The 17,963-nt window shown below is 52.9% G+C and overlaps 1 protein-coding gene across 4 annotated transcripts in view; it reads right to left on the minus strand.

Annotated features, from left to right (window-relative positions):
* BICD2 (BICD cargo adaptor 2) overlaps window positions 1–17,963 on the minus strand; it is a 118,363-nt gene that overhangs the window by 76,992 nt on the left and 23,408 nt on the right. For all 4 annotated transcript variants that reach the window (XR_013994397.1, XM_081065615.1, XM_081065616.1 and 1 more), the window contains exon 2: window positions 10,101–10,313. Coding sequence is in view for 3 of the 4 variants with exons in the window: in XM_081065615.1 (XP_080921741.1) it covers window positions 10,101–10,313 (213 nt within the window). In the remaining variant the exon portion in view is untranslated. The remainder of the gene's footprint in view (window positions 1–10,100; window positions 10,314–17,963) is intronic.

Below are 17,963 nucleotides of genomic sequence, written 5' to 3' on the forward strand. Positions count from 1 at the left end.
CCCACCAAATGCAGCCCCCTCCCAGCGACAACTGAACCGGTCTCCAGACACAGCCAATGTCCCCTGGGGGCAGAACAGTCCCCTAGACAAACCACCTCCCCCGCACTTCCCGTCTTCCGAGTGGCCTCCCTGCAAAGATCTGTCTGCAAAGATCTGGTGCCCCCAGGGCAGCAGCACCTGACCTGGGCCCTCACCCAGGGCCCTGTAGCTCCATCTGTGCTCTCCCAGCACACTGGCCTCTCCTGACTGCTCCCAGAAACACGCTTTGCTGATAAGATTCCAAGCAGGTACACACAAAACAGTAATGTCACACTGCTACAATTAAATAGAACCAGAGAGAGAGAAAAGGAAAGCAGCAGCAGGAGAGTCTTCAGGCACAGCTAGCACTCTGATAAATCTTACTGCCACAATCTCCAGCAAACGGAAGGACACAGCCTCCTCTATAAGCGACCCAAGGATGCGTAGGAGAGCCGGCAGCAGAGGAAACAGACACCACGTCACTGACTGGAGGAAACAACCCATACCCCAGAAAGCAAAACTCCTGGTAAACAGGCAAAAAGAGCACAATGGCAGTGTAAGCGGCACCAGGAGGGAACACACCCAGACTCGCTCTCATTTGTCTGGAGAGGCAGCTGGAAATCGCTAACGAAGCACATGCAACCTTGACTGGTCATCATGCATTGTTAATTTTAGTGTCAACTTGGCTTGTCCCCAGCATCCAGATATCTGGTCAAACACCAGTCTAGATGGCACCATGCAGGTATTTCTTAGACAACACTAACACTTAAAACAGCCAACTTTGAGTAAAGCAGATCAGAAGACCCTCCATAGTGTGGGTGGGCCTTATTCAATCAGTCGAAGGCCTTATAAAAAAGACTTGAGTTCTCAGGAAGAGAAACTCTGCCTCCATGCAGCTTTGGATTCTCCCTGGGTCTCCAGCCAGCTGGTACACCTGCTAGGTCTCACATCTAATTGGCCAGCTCCTCACAATAAATCTTCCTCTCTACACTCACACAGACCCTCCATCACAGACACACACCCTCCATCTCATAGACACACACCCTCCATCTCACACACACACACACACCCTGCATCTCACACACACACACACCCATCTCACACACACACACACCCTCCATGACACAACCTCCATCTCACACACACACCCCATCTCACACACTCCCTCCATCTCACACACACATACCCTCCATCTCACACACACACACCCTCTGTAACACACACACTCCATCCAGCACACACACACCCTCTATCTCACACACACACCCATCTCACACACACCCCCATCTCACACACACACACCCTCCATGACACACACACCCCATCTAGCACACACACACCCTCCATCTCACACACACACCCATCTCACACACACACCCCATCTCACACACACACACACCATCTCACACACACACACACCCTCTATGACAAACACACACCCCATCCAGCACACACACACCCCATCTCATACACAGCCCGCATCTCACACACACACACCCTCCATCTCACACACACACACCCTCCATCTCACACGTACACCGCCCATCTCACACACACACACCCTCTATCTCACACACCCTCCACCTCACACACACACACACCCCATCTCACACACACACACCCCCATTTCACACACACCATCCATGTCACACACACATACACCCATCTCACACACACACACCCCTATCTCACACACACCCCATCTCACACACACCCACACCCTCCATTTCACACACACCCATCTCACACCCCCATCTCACACACACACACCATCTCACACACACCCCCATCGCACACACACCCCCATCTCACACACACACCCTCCATCTCACACACACACACACCCTTCGTCTCACACACACCCCATCTCACACACACACCCCTATCTCACACACACACCCCCATCTCACACACACCCCCATCTCACACACACCCCATCTCACACACACACACCCCCATCTCACACACACACCCTCCATCTCACACACACACACACCCTTCGTCTCACACACACCCCATCTCACACACACACCCCCATCTCACACACACCCCCATCTCACACACACCCCATCTCACACACACCCCCCATCTCACACACACACTCTCCATCTCACACACACACCCCCATCTCACACACACACTCTCCATCTCACACACACACCCCCATCTCACACACACACCCCCCATCTCACACACACACCCCCCATCTCACACACACACCACCCATCTCACACACACCCCCCATCTCACACACACACCCCCATCTCACACACACACACCCTCCATCTCATCATGCCCTCCATCTCACACACACACACCCTCCATGACACACACATACCCCATCCAGCACACACACCCCCATCTCACACACACACACACTCCATCTCACACACACACCCCCCATCTCACACACACACTCTCCATCTCACACACACACCCCCATCTCACACACCCCCATCTCATACACACACACCCCATCTCACACACACACACCCCTATCTCACACACCCTCCATCTCACACACCCTCCATCTCACACACACACCCATCCCACACACACACCCATCTCACACACACACACCCCCATCTCACACACACACACCCTCCATCTCACACACCCTCCATCTCACACACACCCCCATCTCACACACACCCCCCATCTCACACACACACCCCCATCTCACACACACACACACCCTCCATCTCATCATGCCCTCCATCTCACACACACACACCCTCCATGACACACACATACCCCATCCAGCACACACACCCCCTATCTCACACACACACACACCCTCCATCTCACACACCCTCCATCTCACACACCCTCCATCTCACACACACCCCCATCTCACACACCCCCCCCATCTCTCACACACACCCCCATCTCACACACACCCCCCATCTCACACACACACACACCCTCCATCTCACACACCCTCCATCTCACATACCCATCTCACACACACACCCCATCTCACACACACACCCCCCATCTCACACACACACACACCCTCCATCTCATCATGCCCTCCATCTCACACACACCCTCCATCTCACACACCCTCCATCTCACACACCCTCCATCTCACACACACCCCCCATCTCACACACACACCCCCCATCTCACACACACACACACCCTCCATCTCATCATGCCCTCCATCTCACACACACCCTCCATCTCACACACCCTCCATCTCACACACACCCCCCATCTCACACACACACACCCCATCTCACACACACACACACCCTCCATCTCATCATGCCCTCCATCTCACACACACACACCCTCCATGACACACACATACCCCATCCAGCACACACACCCCCCATCTCACACACACACACACCCTCCATCTCACACACACCCCCCATCTCACACACACCCCCCATCTCACACACACACCCTCCATCTCACACACCCTCCATCTCACATACCCATCTCACACACACACCCCCATCTCACACACACACACACACACCCTCCATCTCATCATGCCCTCCATCTCACACACACCCTCCATCTCACACACCCTCCATCTCACACACACCCCCCATCTCACACACACACACCCATCTCACACACACACACACCCCATCTCATCATGCCCTCCATCTCACACAACCCCCATCTCACACACACCCCCCATCTCATACACAAACACCCTCCATCTCACACACCCTCCATCTCACACACACCCTCCATCTCACACACACACCCCATCTCATCATGCCCTCCATCTCACACACACCCATCTCACACCCCCCCATCTCATCATGCCCTCCATCTCACACACACCCCCCATCTCACACACCCTCCATCTCACACACACCCTCCATCTCACACACCCTCCATCTCACACACACCCCCCATCTCACACACACACACCCCTATCTCACACACCCTCCATCTCACACACACCCTCCATCTCACACACACACCCCATCTCATCATGCCCTCCATCTCACACACACCCATCTCACACCCCCCCATCTCATCATGCCCTCCATCTCACACACACCCCCCATCTCACACACCCTCCATCTCACACACCCTCCATCTCACACACACCCTCCATCTCACACACCCTCCATCTCACACACACCCCCCATCTCTCACACACACACCCCTATCTCACACACCCTCCATCTCACACACCCCCCCATCTCACACACACACACACCCCATCTCATCATGCCCTCTATCTCACACACACACACCCTCCATGACACACACATACCCCATCCAGCACACACAGACCCCATCTCACACACACACACACCCTCCATCTCATCATGCCCTCCATCTCACACACACGGGAGCGCGCATCACCTCTATCACACCCCCAGCTCTATCACTCACACACACACTCTTGGCCTGCTTCTCTGGAGAGCCCTCACTACTAACACACTGGCCCCAGCTCACCACGTCCACTTTGATCAGGCAGGCTGGGTGCTGCTCACCTGAGGTCCCAGCTGCCCTGGCACACCCTTGCTGGGAGCATCTGCGCACTGGGCAGGGGTGGACACAGGCGGTAAAACGGGGGGGTGGGGGGTTGGCTATGAGCAAATTCCACTCCTATCCCTGTAAATGGGCTTGATTTAAACTCAGCAACTCCCCTCAAGAAACTACGTGGCCCTGAGGTGGGTGGGAAGAGGACAGAGGGAGGTCGGAGCAGGCCACTGTGAGCAGCCAGGCTGCCCCGGGATGTGTGGGGAGCGGGGCCCGCGCAGCCTTCCTGCACAGGGGCCACCTGTGCGACTTACTGGTGCGATCCACACACCCTGACGCTCACCCACTCCAAGTGGACACAGAGCAGTTTTGGTGTTTTCAGAGCCTCCAGAAGAAATGAACCAGGCCAACACCTTGATTTCAGGCTTCTGAACTCCTGAGTTGTGAGAGAATAAATTTCTGTTGTCTTAAGTCCCTAGTTTGCGGTAATTTGTTACAGCAGCCACAGGAAATGAACACAGACTTTTGGTCTTGGCCCCTGGAAGTTGGGGTCAGATCAGAGGCAGCTCAGAGAGCCTGGACTTAGCTGAACGGAGTGTGGGCCGTAACGTTGGGCTAAGGGCCCCCAGCAGCGTCAGCACCACGCCACGCACCCCACTTCTCATGGACAGGGTGGTGTGGTTGCTCCCACTTGATAGGTGCCAAGGAGCAGAAGACGTGATCCTGGACAGTCCTGCTTGGCAGCTCCCGCCTTTGGCATGTGAGCTGAGAAGCCCAGCCATCCTACACGCTGTCACCAGATGTCCCCACATCTGGAGAGGCAGGAGGAAGCAGCTGTGACAACAGCTCAGACTGGATCAGGCGGTGTGGAGCCAGCTGGGCTGCTCAGAGGACACAGGAGGCAGGTAGCAGCCTGGAAAGGCCACTACCCCCACAGGAGCCACACCTCGGCACACCTCTCAGGGCCTTTTCGCCACTGCAGACGGTGATGAGGGAACCTGGCGGGGAAGCTGTGGCCTTTACACACACGCATTCACTGCACCACCCACTGCTGAAGGCCGTACAGCAGCGACAACTGGCCGAACCGTCTTCCCACCTCTCCTCTCGTCAGCCAGGGGTAGTCACACAATTGGCTTTGCTCTCTCCTTTCAGTTTCTTCCCTCCTTACATGCTGCTGGAGCCCCTTAGGGGCTCCCACGGCTCTGGGCAGGCTGCAGCCATGAGCCCCTCACCTGAGCCAGCCCCTGCCCTGCACTTCCTGCTGCCCGCACAGCCGCCCCACTTTCCGTGAACACAGAAGCAGGCAGTTGTTCACCCCTCTGCCAAAAACACCTGGGCTCTGACCTCCTGCGCTGTGAGAGAACAATGTCCTCCCTCCATTCTTGCTAAGTCACAGCACTTGGCATGCAAGAGATGCCCAAATATGGCCACCTGGTGGGGTGGAAGCCAAGGGGAATGTCTGAAACCCACCAGCTCCCCACAGGTCTCTGCGCAGGACTGAAGACCTAGAAGACCTTCCAGGCTGTGGAACGAGAATCTCAGGGCAGCTTCCCTTGTGGCCAGGCAGACACGCCTGCGGCAGGGCTCCGTGTGGTCCCCAGGGCCCCAGGAGTCCTGTCCCGCCTTGCTCCATTGCCAGACCCTATGGGCAGTGGGTGAGGCATCCCAGTTCACAAGCTGGCCCGGGATACCACACAGCAGAGGAGGACGCCGTCTGCTGACACTGCAGGCCCCATAGGCCTGCACTCTGGTTGCCATAGCGACCGAGCTGCCACCCTACCACAGGCATGGGCACCTCCGCCCAAAACACACCCAAAATCCGTTGGCTCAAACAAGCTCCGACTGGCCCCCATGGGGTGTGCTTTTCCCCCAGGGGAGCACCTTCTCCCAGCTGAGCCTGTGGATGGAGGCCCTGATGACAAAAGGAGGTAGGCGAGTGGGGTACCATCGCAGCTCCCCCTTCCAAGGAGCCCCTGACCTTAGGTTACTCATTGGTAACAACGGTGTGACTACAGTGCCCTGCTGGCTTCAGGGGCCCAGCAGGTATTTGACGGGGTCGACCACCCTTTCCTGTGCCCCTCAGGGCCCCTGCCCTTTCTACTCAGCACACTCACAGCTTGTCCCCTCAGGAGCCCAGAGAGGGATGCCTGAGCAGACACGCTCCATCAATGAGGAAACTATGCAGTCCCCCAAAGGAACAAGCAGAGGAGATGCATGTCAGAGGGGCCAGCACCCTCAGACCAACAAAGAGGCAGCTCCGGGGCGGGAGGCACTGGCTCTTCACAAGGGCAGAGCCAGGCCGAGCCAGTCCTCTGACCTCTGGCCAGGCCTCCACCCACTCTCTGACCACCCCAGGAGGAACCGGGGCCCAGGGTGGGGTGCCAGGCCTCAGGACAGACAGGGCGGGGGCTTGGGGAGAGCAAGATGACAGGGACAAGAGGGAGTCAGGAGGGAACCGGGAACCAGCCTCAAGTAGGTGCCTATGATGACCACGCGAGCCAGTGAAGCAGGGCTGGAGCCGTGACCCCACAGCTGGGGGCTCTCTCCTCCCGGCCCCATGGCCCTGGGACATGGGCCGCACTTCTTTCCATCCTTCTCCTACCGGGTTTCAAGGAGGTGATGAGTGACTGCCCAGGCTGGACACTGAGGTCAGGCAATGTGGTTCTGCATGGATACGGAAGGTTCCAGAGCTGTTATACACACTACAGCCATGGGGCATGCAGGACTAGTCATACATACTTCATTAAAATTAAGTAAATGCAATTTGGCTCCTAGGAAGCCCTGTGCCCACGGCTGCTAGACAAAGGCCAGGCTGGGGAAGGGAAGGGAGCAGGAGAGGGGGCAGGGCAGGCTCGGTGAGTGCGCCTGCCTGGGGCCAGGGGTGCCTTCTCCTGGGTGTGCCGGCCATCTGGGGAACAGCCAGGGTGTCTGGGCAGGTGAGTGGTTTCCATGAGCAATTACAGAGGTTGGGAGCGGACTGAGCGTCCGCTGTACAGACTGCCCAGATGGCTTTCCACCCTGGTCCTGCAGACTCTCCCTCACCAACTACCCTGACCTCCTGGGGGGCTACCTGACGTCACACCTGAGCAACTCAGGTCCAGCCCTACTGCCTGGAAGAATGTGCTGCCTCATGGGCTTGTTCCCTCAGGAACCACCCAACCCCCCAGTTCCTCTTCCCCTGCAGGGCTGCACCCCTGCTGCCTCCTCTATACACCCCAGCCCTCCAACCCCCCACCCAACCCCCACCCCCGGCCTTCAGGCTGTCCACCCACACAACAGCCCCTCCCCTTCCATCCCCTGGCTCCGAACACAGGTGTCCTCCTATCTCAGCTCATCCACCCCACGCTGTAGCGCTCACCTGGCATCTGGCACTGCTGCCCCTGGCCCATCACACATTTCCGCTTGTGCCCAAACACCCAGCCTCCATCCAGCAGGTCCTGGTGGCCCAGATGCAACCACAGCAGGAAAACAACCCTTTCTTGGCTCCTGGCTTAGGCTGGCGGGGACTGCTGCTGGGACATCCCTGTCACTCACTCCCAGGACCACAGAGGGCCCGAGACACACAGGGTCCATCAGGACAGCAACACTCGAGTTCATCAGGAATGCAAGACCAGCGTTCCCCAGGAACGCATGGAAAAGGGCCCCCAGGACAGGAAGATCACCGGGGGGTGGGGGGCCCCCTTGGCAGAGGATGCTGACCCCTATCCAGCTAGCAGTTCTGCTTCCGAAAGGCAGCACTCGGCGTGTGCACAGGACCTGACTCTGCCTCCAGCTGGCTGCACATGTGCCCCACTTCCTGGGACTCTGCTTCTCCATCTGCAAAACAGGGCTCAAGGCCATGTCCCAGGACCGAAACTAGTCTGGCCTGTCCACACAGTAAGTGCAGAGGTCAGAGGTCAGGACCCTAGAGCTGCTGGCACGGTGACCTTAGCTATATAGAAAAACCACCTTGGTGTCCCTACCTGTGAGGTGAGGGAAGTAACCAGATACCAAGAGGGTCACCAAAAGGGTGAGTTATGAGACAGACGGAGCCACCCCATGCGCTGAGCATGTTTATTACACAGGTCACACGACCGAGGCCACACGATTCCTCCTGACAAGCTGGGCATAGGTGACAGACACCTCAGGCAGCCGTCACTGGGAGGAAGGACAGGGTGGGTCTGAGGGCACAGCGTGTGGACGGGTCAGGACCGGGCACCAGTACGCAGAGGCCCTCCCGTGAAAGGAGCATCTCATGGGGAGACCCCTGTGTGGCTCAGTCATCCTGAGGCCCCTGCAGGTTGGTTTTACTGGGGACAGTGCTTGGCACTGTGTCCTCATGGTCCAGGCTCCTCAGCCATACCTGAGCCTTGGGTGTGAGCCTCATGCTGGATCAGGGACAGCCATGCCAGAGGCCACAAAGGAGCTTGGCACAGCAGCTTAGGTAGAAGCGGCAAGGCCAGGACTGGTGGAGGAACCAAAGGAGAGAGAAAGGGACGAGTGGGAGAAAAAATGGAGCAGGGTACAGACAGAGCCAGCTATGGAGGGAACACTGACCAGGGCTCTGGTACGAGTGTGCCTTCACCCCAACCCCAGAACGTTCCACGTGGCCTGCCCCACAGGGATTTCTGTAGGTACAGCTGGGCCTCGGGAGAAAGAGGTTGCTGAGAGCACTTGGGAAGTGGCAGGCTTCCTCCTGAAGCACTAACAGGAGCAGCAGGGATCCCAGACCTACCAGACCTGTTCTTCTTTAACATCCTGTGGGACTGGCTGAACTCATTTCCTGGCACCCAAAGCCAGGAGTCAGCAGGTCCCAGACTCTCCTCACAGCCCAGGATAGGTCCTGCTGGAAGAGGGAAACGGTGGAATGCACCTGGGCTGGGCAGCGAGGAGGTCAAATCCTCCCTCAGTGACAGCCCCTCCTGCCCACCCACCCAGGGCGTCTGTGGGAAGAAGTGAGATCACAAATCTGGCTCCAGGTCTCTGATGCAAACAAACCAGGGCTGGTGACTGCTCCTCCCCACTGCTGGTGGCCTCCCGGCTCTGCTCTAGTCCGTGGGACCCTCATATCTGAGGTGTGGCCCTAAGAGCTGGCCACCACTCAGAACCGTCTTCCTGTCTGGTCACCTGCCCTCCCAGGAGAACAAAGGACAGAGGGTGGGTCTCTCTGTGGTCCAGAACAAGGCCCCCGCCCTTCTGATGAGAATCCTGGGGCCATGGCTAGGACTGCAGCTCACGTAGACTCCCAGCTGCGCCTGCTGCCGAAATGCCAGCCCACCCCATCCTGGGGTCGGTGGCCCACCCTTTACCTCCCTCAGAAGTCAATGGCTGCTCGCTCTCTGCTCTCAACTTGGCCTGGCCCCCTCAGATGCCGAGCTGGTCCCAGGTGCGGGCTGCGGCAGCCCCTTCTGACTCTGTCATCACAAGCTGGCATGTGTATGCTACAGTCCCACCTTCCACCTGAGGACCCGGCTGCCCATGGGACCCAGGATTCAGCAGCTCAGGAGCAAGAGCCAGGACGACTGTGGACCCACAAGGGAGGCTGTGCGGGGCAGGGGGATGAGCGGTGGTGCCCCTCCTGACAGGGCTGTGTCCTCACCCACGCGGCAGCCCACCCGCCCGCCCGCCTGCCCGCCACGCACCTCCTTCAGCTCCTGCGCCACGGAGGCCAGGCGCTCGCCCTCTGACTGCGCATTGGTGAGCACGTTGCGTAACTGCTTCAGCTCCGTCTGCAGCTCCAGCACCCTGCGCTCGTAGTACTGCTCCTTAGAGGCTGACTCCTGGATCAGACTCTCCTCCCGGCTTTCGCCATCCGCAGCCACCTTCCTGTGGTTCGTGTGCACCTGGCCAAATGCCTGCGTGGGAGAAGAGACCCCGTGAGAGTGGGCCAGGCAGGCTGCTCCTGGAAGGTGCATGGAGCTGGTCATGGAGGGAACTCGACTCCTGATGGGGAAACAGGCTCTAGAACGTGCCCTTCTGCTGCCTGATCCGGACCCATCTGTCATTCATCCTGAGTGACACCGTTGCCCACGCAAGGGGACTAGAATATGAAGCAAGACTCAGAGCCAACCGACAGGCCCCCATGCATGCCTGATTCCGGGGACCCTCTCTGCCTGCCTATGACCTGGGGGCAGAGCTGAAACTGCCAGACGGAGGGGAAAGGATGCCGCCACCCCCAGACCTGGTGAGGCTTTGGTCTGTGAGAGGTGAAGAGGCACAACATGTGTGTATGGGGGGGGGGGGCGCTCAGGGAGAAGCCCCCATGGGTGACAGCACCTGGGCGAGGATCCTGGGCTGGCTAGGGCTTCCCGTCGTATCATGTTCCCCCAGGCGAGGGGCCAGGCCCCCAGGAAGTGCCTTTGCTTCTTCCTCCCCACCCTGCACCCCCAGGAGCCAGGACTATGCTGTGTGTCCTTCCCACTGGCCACCGTATGCAGACCCTGTCTCTCTACAGGGCTCCTGGCTCACAGAAGGAAAAAAAAATTGAGAGAAGGCTACTGAACAGCAAGGAAATAGATGTCTTGAGAAAATATGAACATTTTCACTCCTTTACTGTGTCTAGGCTAATAGGCCAATATGACTAGACCGCTAAGATCAGGAATTCAGTCCAAGAAAACAACTGGGCAATGTGCAGGCTGTGTGTGAGGATGGTCCGAGGCAGGGCTGTTTAAACACGCAAACAGCTCGTTGCTCGACAGTGGGAGACTGGCCAAACGAGGCGGGGTCTGCCCCGGGTCACTGCTCTCCCTCCCGAGGGCAGGTCTTGCCCATTTGCCCCCCACCACCACCACCGACCCAGCCATTCTGTGAAGACACTGGTTCTTTTTCAAACTAAGTCAGCTCAGCGCTGTGATTTCTGCTGCTTTCCTCCGCTTCCACCCTGGGAAAGCCCGAAGCACAATCATGTCTACGTAGGACCTGTCCCATCCTGGGTGGCAGCACTGACTCCGGGCTGCATGCCAACCCTGGGCCTGCCAGGCTTCCAGAAACTCAGGAAGGCACTGGCCAGCTCAGGGTGTCTCTCCAAACCTCCAGATGAGCCTAAGCAGGCGAACAGAGCAGAACACACTCACAAACCTCAAACTGAAACGGAGGCATCTCACAAGGCCTGCTGTCACCCTCACAGGCCACCCAGAGGCACGACGGCTAAACGCTGCGACACGCACTCACAGGCGAATCAAGGCCTGTCCGCTTCGGCTGGCGTCTGCCTCGCCCCGCTCCCTGCAGGGGCACCGAGCACCCGAGCAGCTTTTCCAAGACAATGTTGGTCTGAGGGTGCTGGCCCCTCTGACATGCATCTCCTCTGCTTGTTCCTTTGGGGGACTGCTACGTGAAAGGGCCCATCAGTCCCAAAGGACCACATGTTGCATGACTCCATTTACATGAAATGTCCCAAACAGGCAGACCTGTAGAGGCAGAAAATAGATCAGTGGTTGCCCTGGGCTAGGGGTGAAGATGGGAGGTTGGAGGGCTTGACAGCTAAGGAGTGCGGGTTATCTTTTGGGACTAATGAAAATGTTCTAAAATTATTTGTGACAGATGCACAAATGTGTGAACATACTAAAAGCCACTGAATTGTACATTTAAAATGAGTGAATTGTGTGGTATGAATTATGCAAATAAATAAAGTTATTAAAGTGTAGTTGTTTTTTGTGTGTTTTTTTTTTTAAAGATTTTATTGGGGAACAGTGTGTACTTTTTTCCAAGTCAAGTTGTTGTCCTTTCAGTCTTAGTTGTGGAAGGCGCAGCTCAGCTCCAGGTCCAGTTGCCGTTGCTAGATGCAGGGGGCACAGCTCACCATCCCTTGCGGGAGTCGAAACCAGCAACCTTGTGGTTGAGAGGACGCGCTCCAACCAACTGAACCATCTGGGAGCTCAGCGGCAGCTCAGCTCAAGGTGCCGTGTTCAATCTTAGTTGCAGGGGGCAGAGCCCACCATCACTTGCTCCCTTGCGGGACTCAAGGAATTGAACTGGCAACCTTGTGGTTGAGAGCCCACTGGCCCATGTGGGAATCGATCAGGCAGCCTTCGGAGTTAGGAGCACGGAGCTCTAACCTGAGCCACCGGGCCGGCCCAAAGTGTAAGTTGTTTTTAAAAGTTAAAGGATGGAAAAAGATAAACCATGGTAACACTCATCAAAAGAAAGCTGGAATGGCTCTATTAATATCAAATAAAGTAGATTTCACAGCAAAGAATATTACCAGAGATAGTCATTTCATAATAAGGAGGTTAATTCAGAAAGAGAACATAACAATTCTAAATGTTTACAAACCTAATAACAGAGCTTCAAAATACATGAAGCAAAAACTAACAGAACTGTGAGGAGAAATCGACAAATCCAAAAATATAGCTGGAAGAGTTCAACAGCTGTCTCAACAATCCACAGAACAAGTAGACAGAACATAAGTTAGGACATAGGACACAGACGGCACTAACTAATATGACCCAATTGTCAACGGCAGCAGCACATTCCTTCTTCTCAGGGGCACGTGGAACATTTACCTAGGCAGACCAAATATCTGGGCCATTAGACATGCCTCAAACTTAAAAGGACTCAAGCCATAAAAAATATGTGCGCTGACCAAAGGGAATTAAATGAAAAATAAGTAACTGAAAGACATCTAGAAATCCCCAAATAATAGCAACTAAATAATAGACTTCTAAGTAATTTATGGGTCAAAGAAGAAACCAAAAAAGGAAACTAGAAAGTATTTTGAACTGAATTAAAATGAAATGAATATGGGAATCCGTGGGATGCCACTAAAGCAAGTACTCAGAAGGATATTTACAGCACTTAATGACCGTTAGGGAAAAAAAGAGCAATCCAATCAATAAACTCAGTTTTCATCTTAAAAACTAGCCCAGGGACTGTGCAAAGCTCAAGGTAGAGCTCACAGACCTGTGGGGTTGAGCCGTTTTAACAAATGAAAAGACTGAGGCTCACGAAGCCAAGCGCCTGGGCTCCATGCACATAGCTGTAAGAGCCCAGCTCCTCACGGTTGGTCTTCTCCTGACAACACTCCCCCCGGCCTTTACCCCAGTGGTCCCTGGGCCTTCTACAGGCCGAGGGAAGAAGACCTTCAGGCCTCACGGCTGCCACGCTCCTCACCTCCATGTCCCAGACACCACAAGCTCCCTTGTACTGCACAGCAAACTCTAAAATCCTGATGGAGCACAGTTTTGAACCTCCACTAGACTGTGCGTTCCCTAGGGGGGAGAGAGGCTTTTTCTCGTTGGGTCTGGTCTTTGGGCCCATATGATGTCTGACGACGAGTTCAGCCAGCCCCAGTCAGAACTTTCTCTCTTCACTCAGTCACTCAACACACACTGTCTAGCATCGATAGTGGACCAGGCCACAGCTGGTCCCACCCTGCCTCCCCTGCTCTGGCGGTAGAAGCGTCAATGGTACAGACACTTAGGAAACCAGTACCTAGTAACATTAAGCACACACTTGTTCTATCATCTCAGCCCCACTCCTACTGGGGAACGCTTAAATGCGTGCATGAAAAGACATGTTTACAGGAGCATTATTTACAAAAGCCCCAAACCACAAAGCTCCCGAGTATCTGTCAACAGGAGAAGGAAAAACTGTGATAGTCACAGGACAGAATGCTACACAGAAATGAAAACAAGTAAATTACTGTTATATAGAAAACAGAAGAATCTCACACAATGTTGAGTGAAAGCCAGACATGAAAGAGCATATGTTGTGCGACTTTGTTTATATGTACAGTTCCAAGCATAAGGAAAACTAAGCTATGCTGGTAGAAGTCAGGGCCCTTGGGCTGAGAGAGGGTCAGTTCCTGGGAGGGCGCTCAAGGAGGGCTTCTCTGATTCCTGATCTGGGCGCTGATATGTGAGTGTGTTCAGCTTGTGCAAGTTCACACTTATGATTTGTGCTCTATATGTTTTTACTCAATAAAAAGTAAAAAGACATACAAAAAAACCTAGAATAAGAGTAAATAAAACCCAAGGAAAAAGGGAATGATGATCAGAGTAGAAATTAATCAAATAGAAAAAATATAGAGAAAAATAAATTAAATCAAAAGCAAGTTCTTTGAGAAGATCAATCAACTTGATAAACCTCTGGAGCCAGACTAATTGGACAATATCAAGAAGGGTATTGGCACAAACTGCCAATATCAAGAATGAAAGGTGGTAGCAATACAGATATTAAAAAACAAGGGAATGTCATGAACAGCTTTATACCAATAAATCTGATAACTAAGATAAAATGAACAAATTCCTTGAAAGATATAAACTACCAAAGTCCACTCAAGAAGAGACAGATAGCATAAATACTCCTGTATCTGTTAAAGCAATTGAATGTATAGTTGTTAAAAACCCACAGAGAATATGCTGAGCCCAGATGGCTTCACTGGTGAATTCTACCAAACATTTAAGAAAGAAATACAGAGGGTGCCAAAAACATGTATACGCATTTTAAGAAAGGAAACAACTGTACTAAAATTGTAATACCCAATATATACCGATAACAAAAGATGAATACAAGTCACATTTGACTTCTGCTATACACAAACTCTTCCAGAAAACTGAAAAACAAAAAAGGCTTTCCAACTATTTTTACCCTGTAACCAAAACCGAAGACAGTATTAAAACAAGAAAACTATAGACCAATACCCCAGATGAACACAGATGGAAAAACTTCTTCATAAAACTTTGTCAAATAGAAGCCACCAGTACATAAAAAGGATAAAGAATCATGATACAGTGGGGCTTATCCAAAGAATGTAGGGTTAATTAACATTGGGGAAAAAGGCAATGTAATTCAGTACATTAACAGACAAAAAGGACAAATCCATATAATCATCTCAAAAGATGCAGGAAAAATATCTGACAAAATTCAACATCCATCCCTGATAAATACTCTCAGCAAACAGGAGGGAGCTTCCTCAGCCTGATAAAGGGCACCTTCCACACACCTTCCCACTAATACCATTTAAGGGTGACACCGAGTCCCCCTTTGCTCAACACTGTCCTGGGACCCCCAGCCTGCAGTGCGACGAAGCAGTCAAAATCAAAGGCATCCAGACTGCAAAGGGAGAAGCAAACCGTCTTCAATGATGCATCACATGCCAGTCTATACACAGAAAAATCCAAGGACGTCACTAGAATAAAGGAGTGTAGCCAGGTTGCAAGATACAAGATCAATATACAAAAATCAAACTTATTTCAATATACTAGGAGTGAACAATCAGAAAGTGAACATTTTTTAAATTGTATTTACAATAGCATCAAAAATATTAAATGCTTATGTTTAAATCTGATGGAAGATACACAAAGCCTACACACTAACAGCCACAAAATATTGCTGAGAAATTAAATAAACGGAAAGATACACCTTATACGTTGTTCATGGGCCAGAAGACTCAATATTGTTAGATGTTGATTCTTCACAAATTGATCTTTCAACTCATCACAACGCCAAATAATATCCCAGCATTTTTTCAGTAGAAATTGACCATCTGATTCACATGGAAATTCAAAGGACCTAGAATAATCAAAATGACTTTGAAAAGAAAAAATAGGAAGACTAACACTACCTGATTTCAATATCGATAAAGCTTTTAGTAGTTAAGACAGTACAGTACTGGCATAAAGAAGACAAACAGATCTGAGCAGAACGGAAAATCCAGAAACAGACTGACACGTATGGCCAACTGATTTGACAAAGGTACACAGGCAATTTGGTGGAAAAGGGATACCTATCCATACCTCACAGCACATATGAAAATTAATTAAAAATGAACCACACGCTTAAACATGAAAAGTATAAAACTTCCAAGGAGAACAAGAAAAAATGTTTGTGATCTTGGACATGACCCATAAAAGAAAAACATGGTAATCGGGACTTCAAAACTAAGAACTTATGCTGTTTTAAAGACAAGTTATAAACTAAGAGAAAATCTTTGCAAATCATGCATCTGAGAAAGGACTTGTACCCAGAATATAAGAACTCTCAAAATTCAGTCAGAAAAGACTACCCAATAAAAAACGGGTGAAGCAAATGCAGATACTTCACCTAAGAAGACATACATACGGGAAGGACGACACGAAAAGCTCCTCGACAGGGGACAACAAGCACCACGGTGAGACAGGTATTTCACGGCTACCAGGACGCCAAAGATGAAACGCCTGACTCCGCCCCCACGTGCCGGCAAGAGCTGAGCACCTGGGACTCTCCTACACTGCTGGCAGGGAACGTTAACTGGTACAGCCACTTGGGAAAAGAATGTGGCAGATTCTTTACCTCAAAGAAATGAAAGCACACGTCCACACAAGACTCATAGGGGTATCTGTAACAGCCAAAACAAAACAAACAAACTGAAAGCAACCCAATGACCATCAATAGGAAAATGAATTTTTTAAAAAATGTGTGGTGTGGCCACACAACAGAATACCACAGGCAGACCTCATTTTATTGTGCTTCACTGATGCATTTTTACAAACTGGAGGCGAGACCCTCCATCAGCAAAAAGATGATGACTCGCGTTACCTACTCACTTAACTTCGGTGCTCTGGAAGGGAGCCTGCAGTCTCTGAGGTCTGCCTGTACTCGGCAATCCAAAGGGAGCAGCTACTGACAAGCACGTACCAATTCACCTCCGAGTTAGTCTCAGTGGAAAGCCAGACAAAAACCACAGTACATGCTATATGACCTCACTTATAGAAAACGCTAGAAAATACAAACAAACGTGTATCGAGGTCTCCTGGGGAAGAAGAGGGACAGCTTACCACAGGGTGCAGGACACGGGTGGGGGACACCTTCATCATCTTGATCATGGTGTTCACCTCTTGAGTATTATACCCGTATGAAAACGTATCAAACGAAACATTTAAAACATAAGCAACTTACTCTACTGCAATTACAGCTCCATAAAGCTGTTTAAAGACAACTCAGATGTTTGAAAAGCGTCCTACCCGCAATCTGGAGAATGTGAACGCAGAGCCCCTATGGCTGCCCCAGCCCCAGGCCCGGAGGCTGAGGGCCAGGAAGGTGGAGCCCGTGACCCTGGCCACCGTCTGAGGGGCTTTCTGACCAAAGCACCCTCACTCCCACCTCGACCTCAAGGCCATCTCAGAACTCTGCCTCCCTGTCCTGGGAAGCGCTCAGAGCAATGACATTCATTCACCACCTGACGGGATTCCCGCTGCGGGTGCCCTTGTCCTCGCAGTTTCCTGAGCCCCACTGGCACCTCCCAGGCCAGTTCCCCGCTGTCAGGGCCTCCACCGCAGCCCTGCCCACGACCTCCACGGCTGCTGTGGAGAAGAAGGGCAATGCCTCCTGGACTACAGGGCACTTGTCCGGACTTCGAGGAGGTGGTGGCAGCGTCTCTGTGACGTCCGTCCAAGGCAGCCTTGGCGTGGGTATGCTGACGGCTGCTCCTGACAGTGACGGCCAGCCCACACCCTGCCCACCACCCTGCAGCTACCCAGACCGGAAGAGCCCGACACAGCCCGGGGAGCCCAGGCGTGAAGTCAAAA

The sequence above is a fragment of the Rhinolophus hipposideros genome (assembly GCF_964194185.1).
Source record: "Rhinolophus hipposideros genome assembly, chromosome: 11".
NCBI lineage: Eukaryota > Metazoa > Chordata > Mammalia > Chiroptera > Rhinolophidae > Rhinolophus > Rhinolophus hipposideros.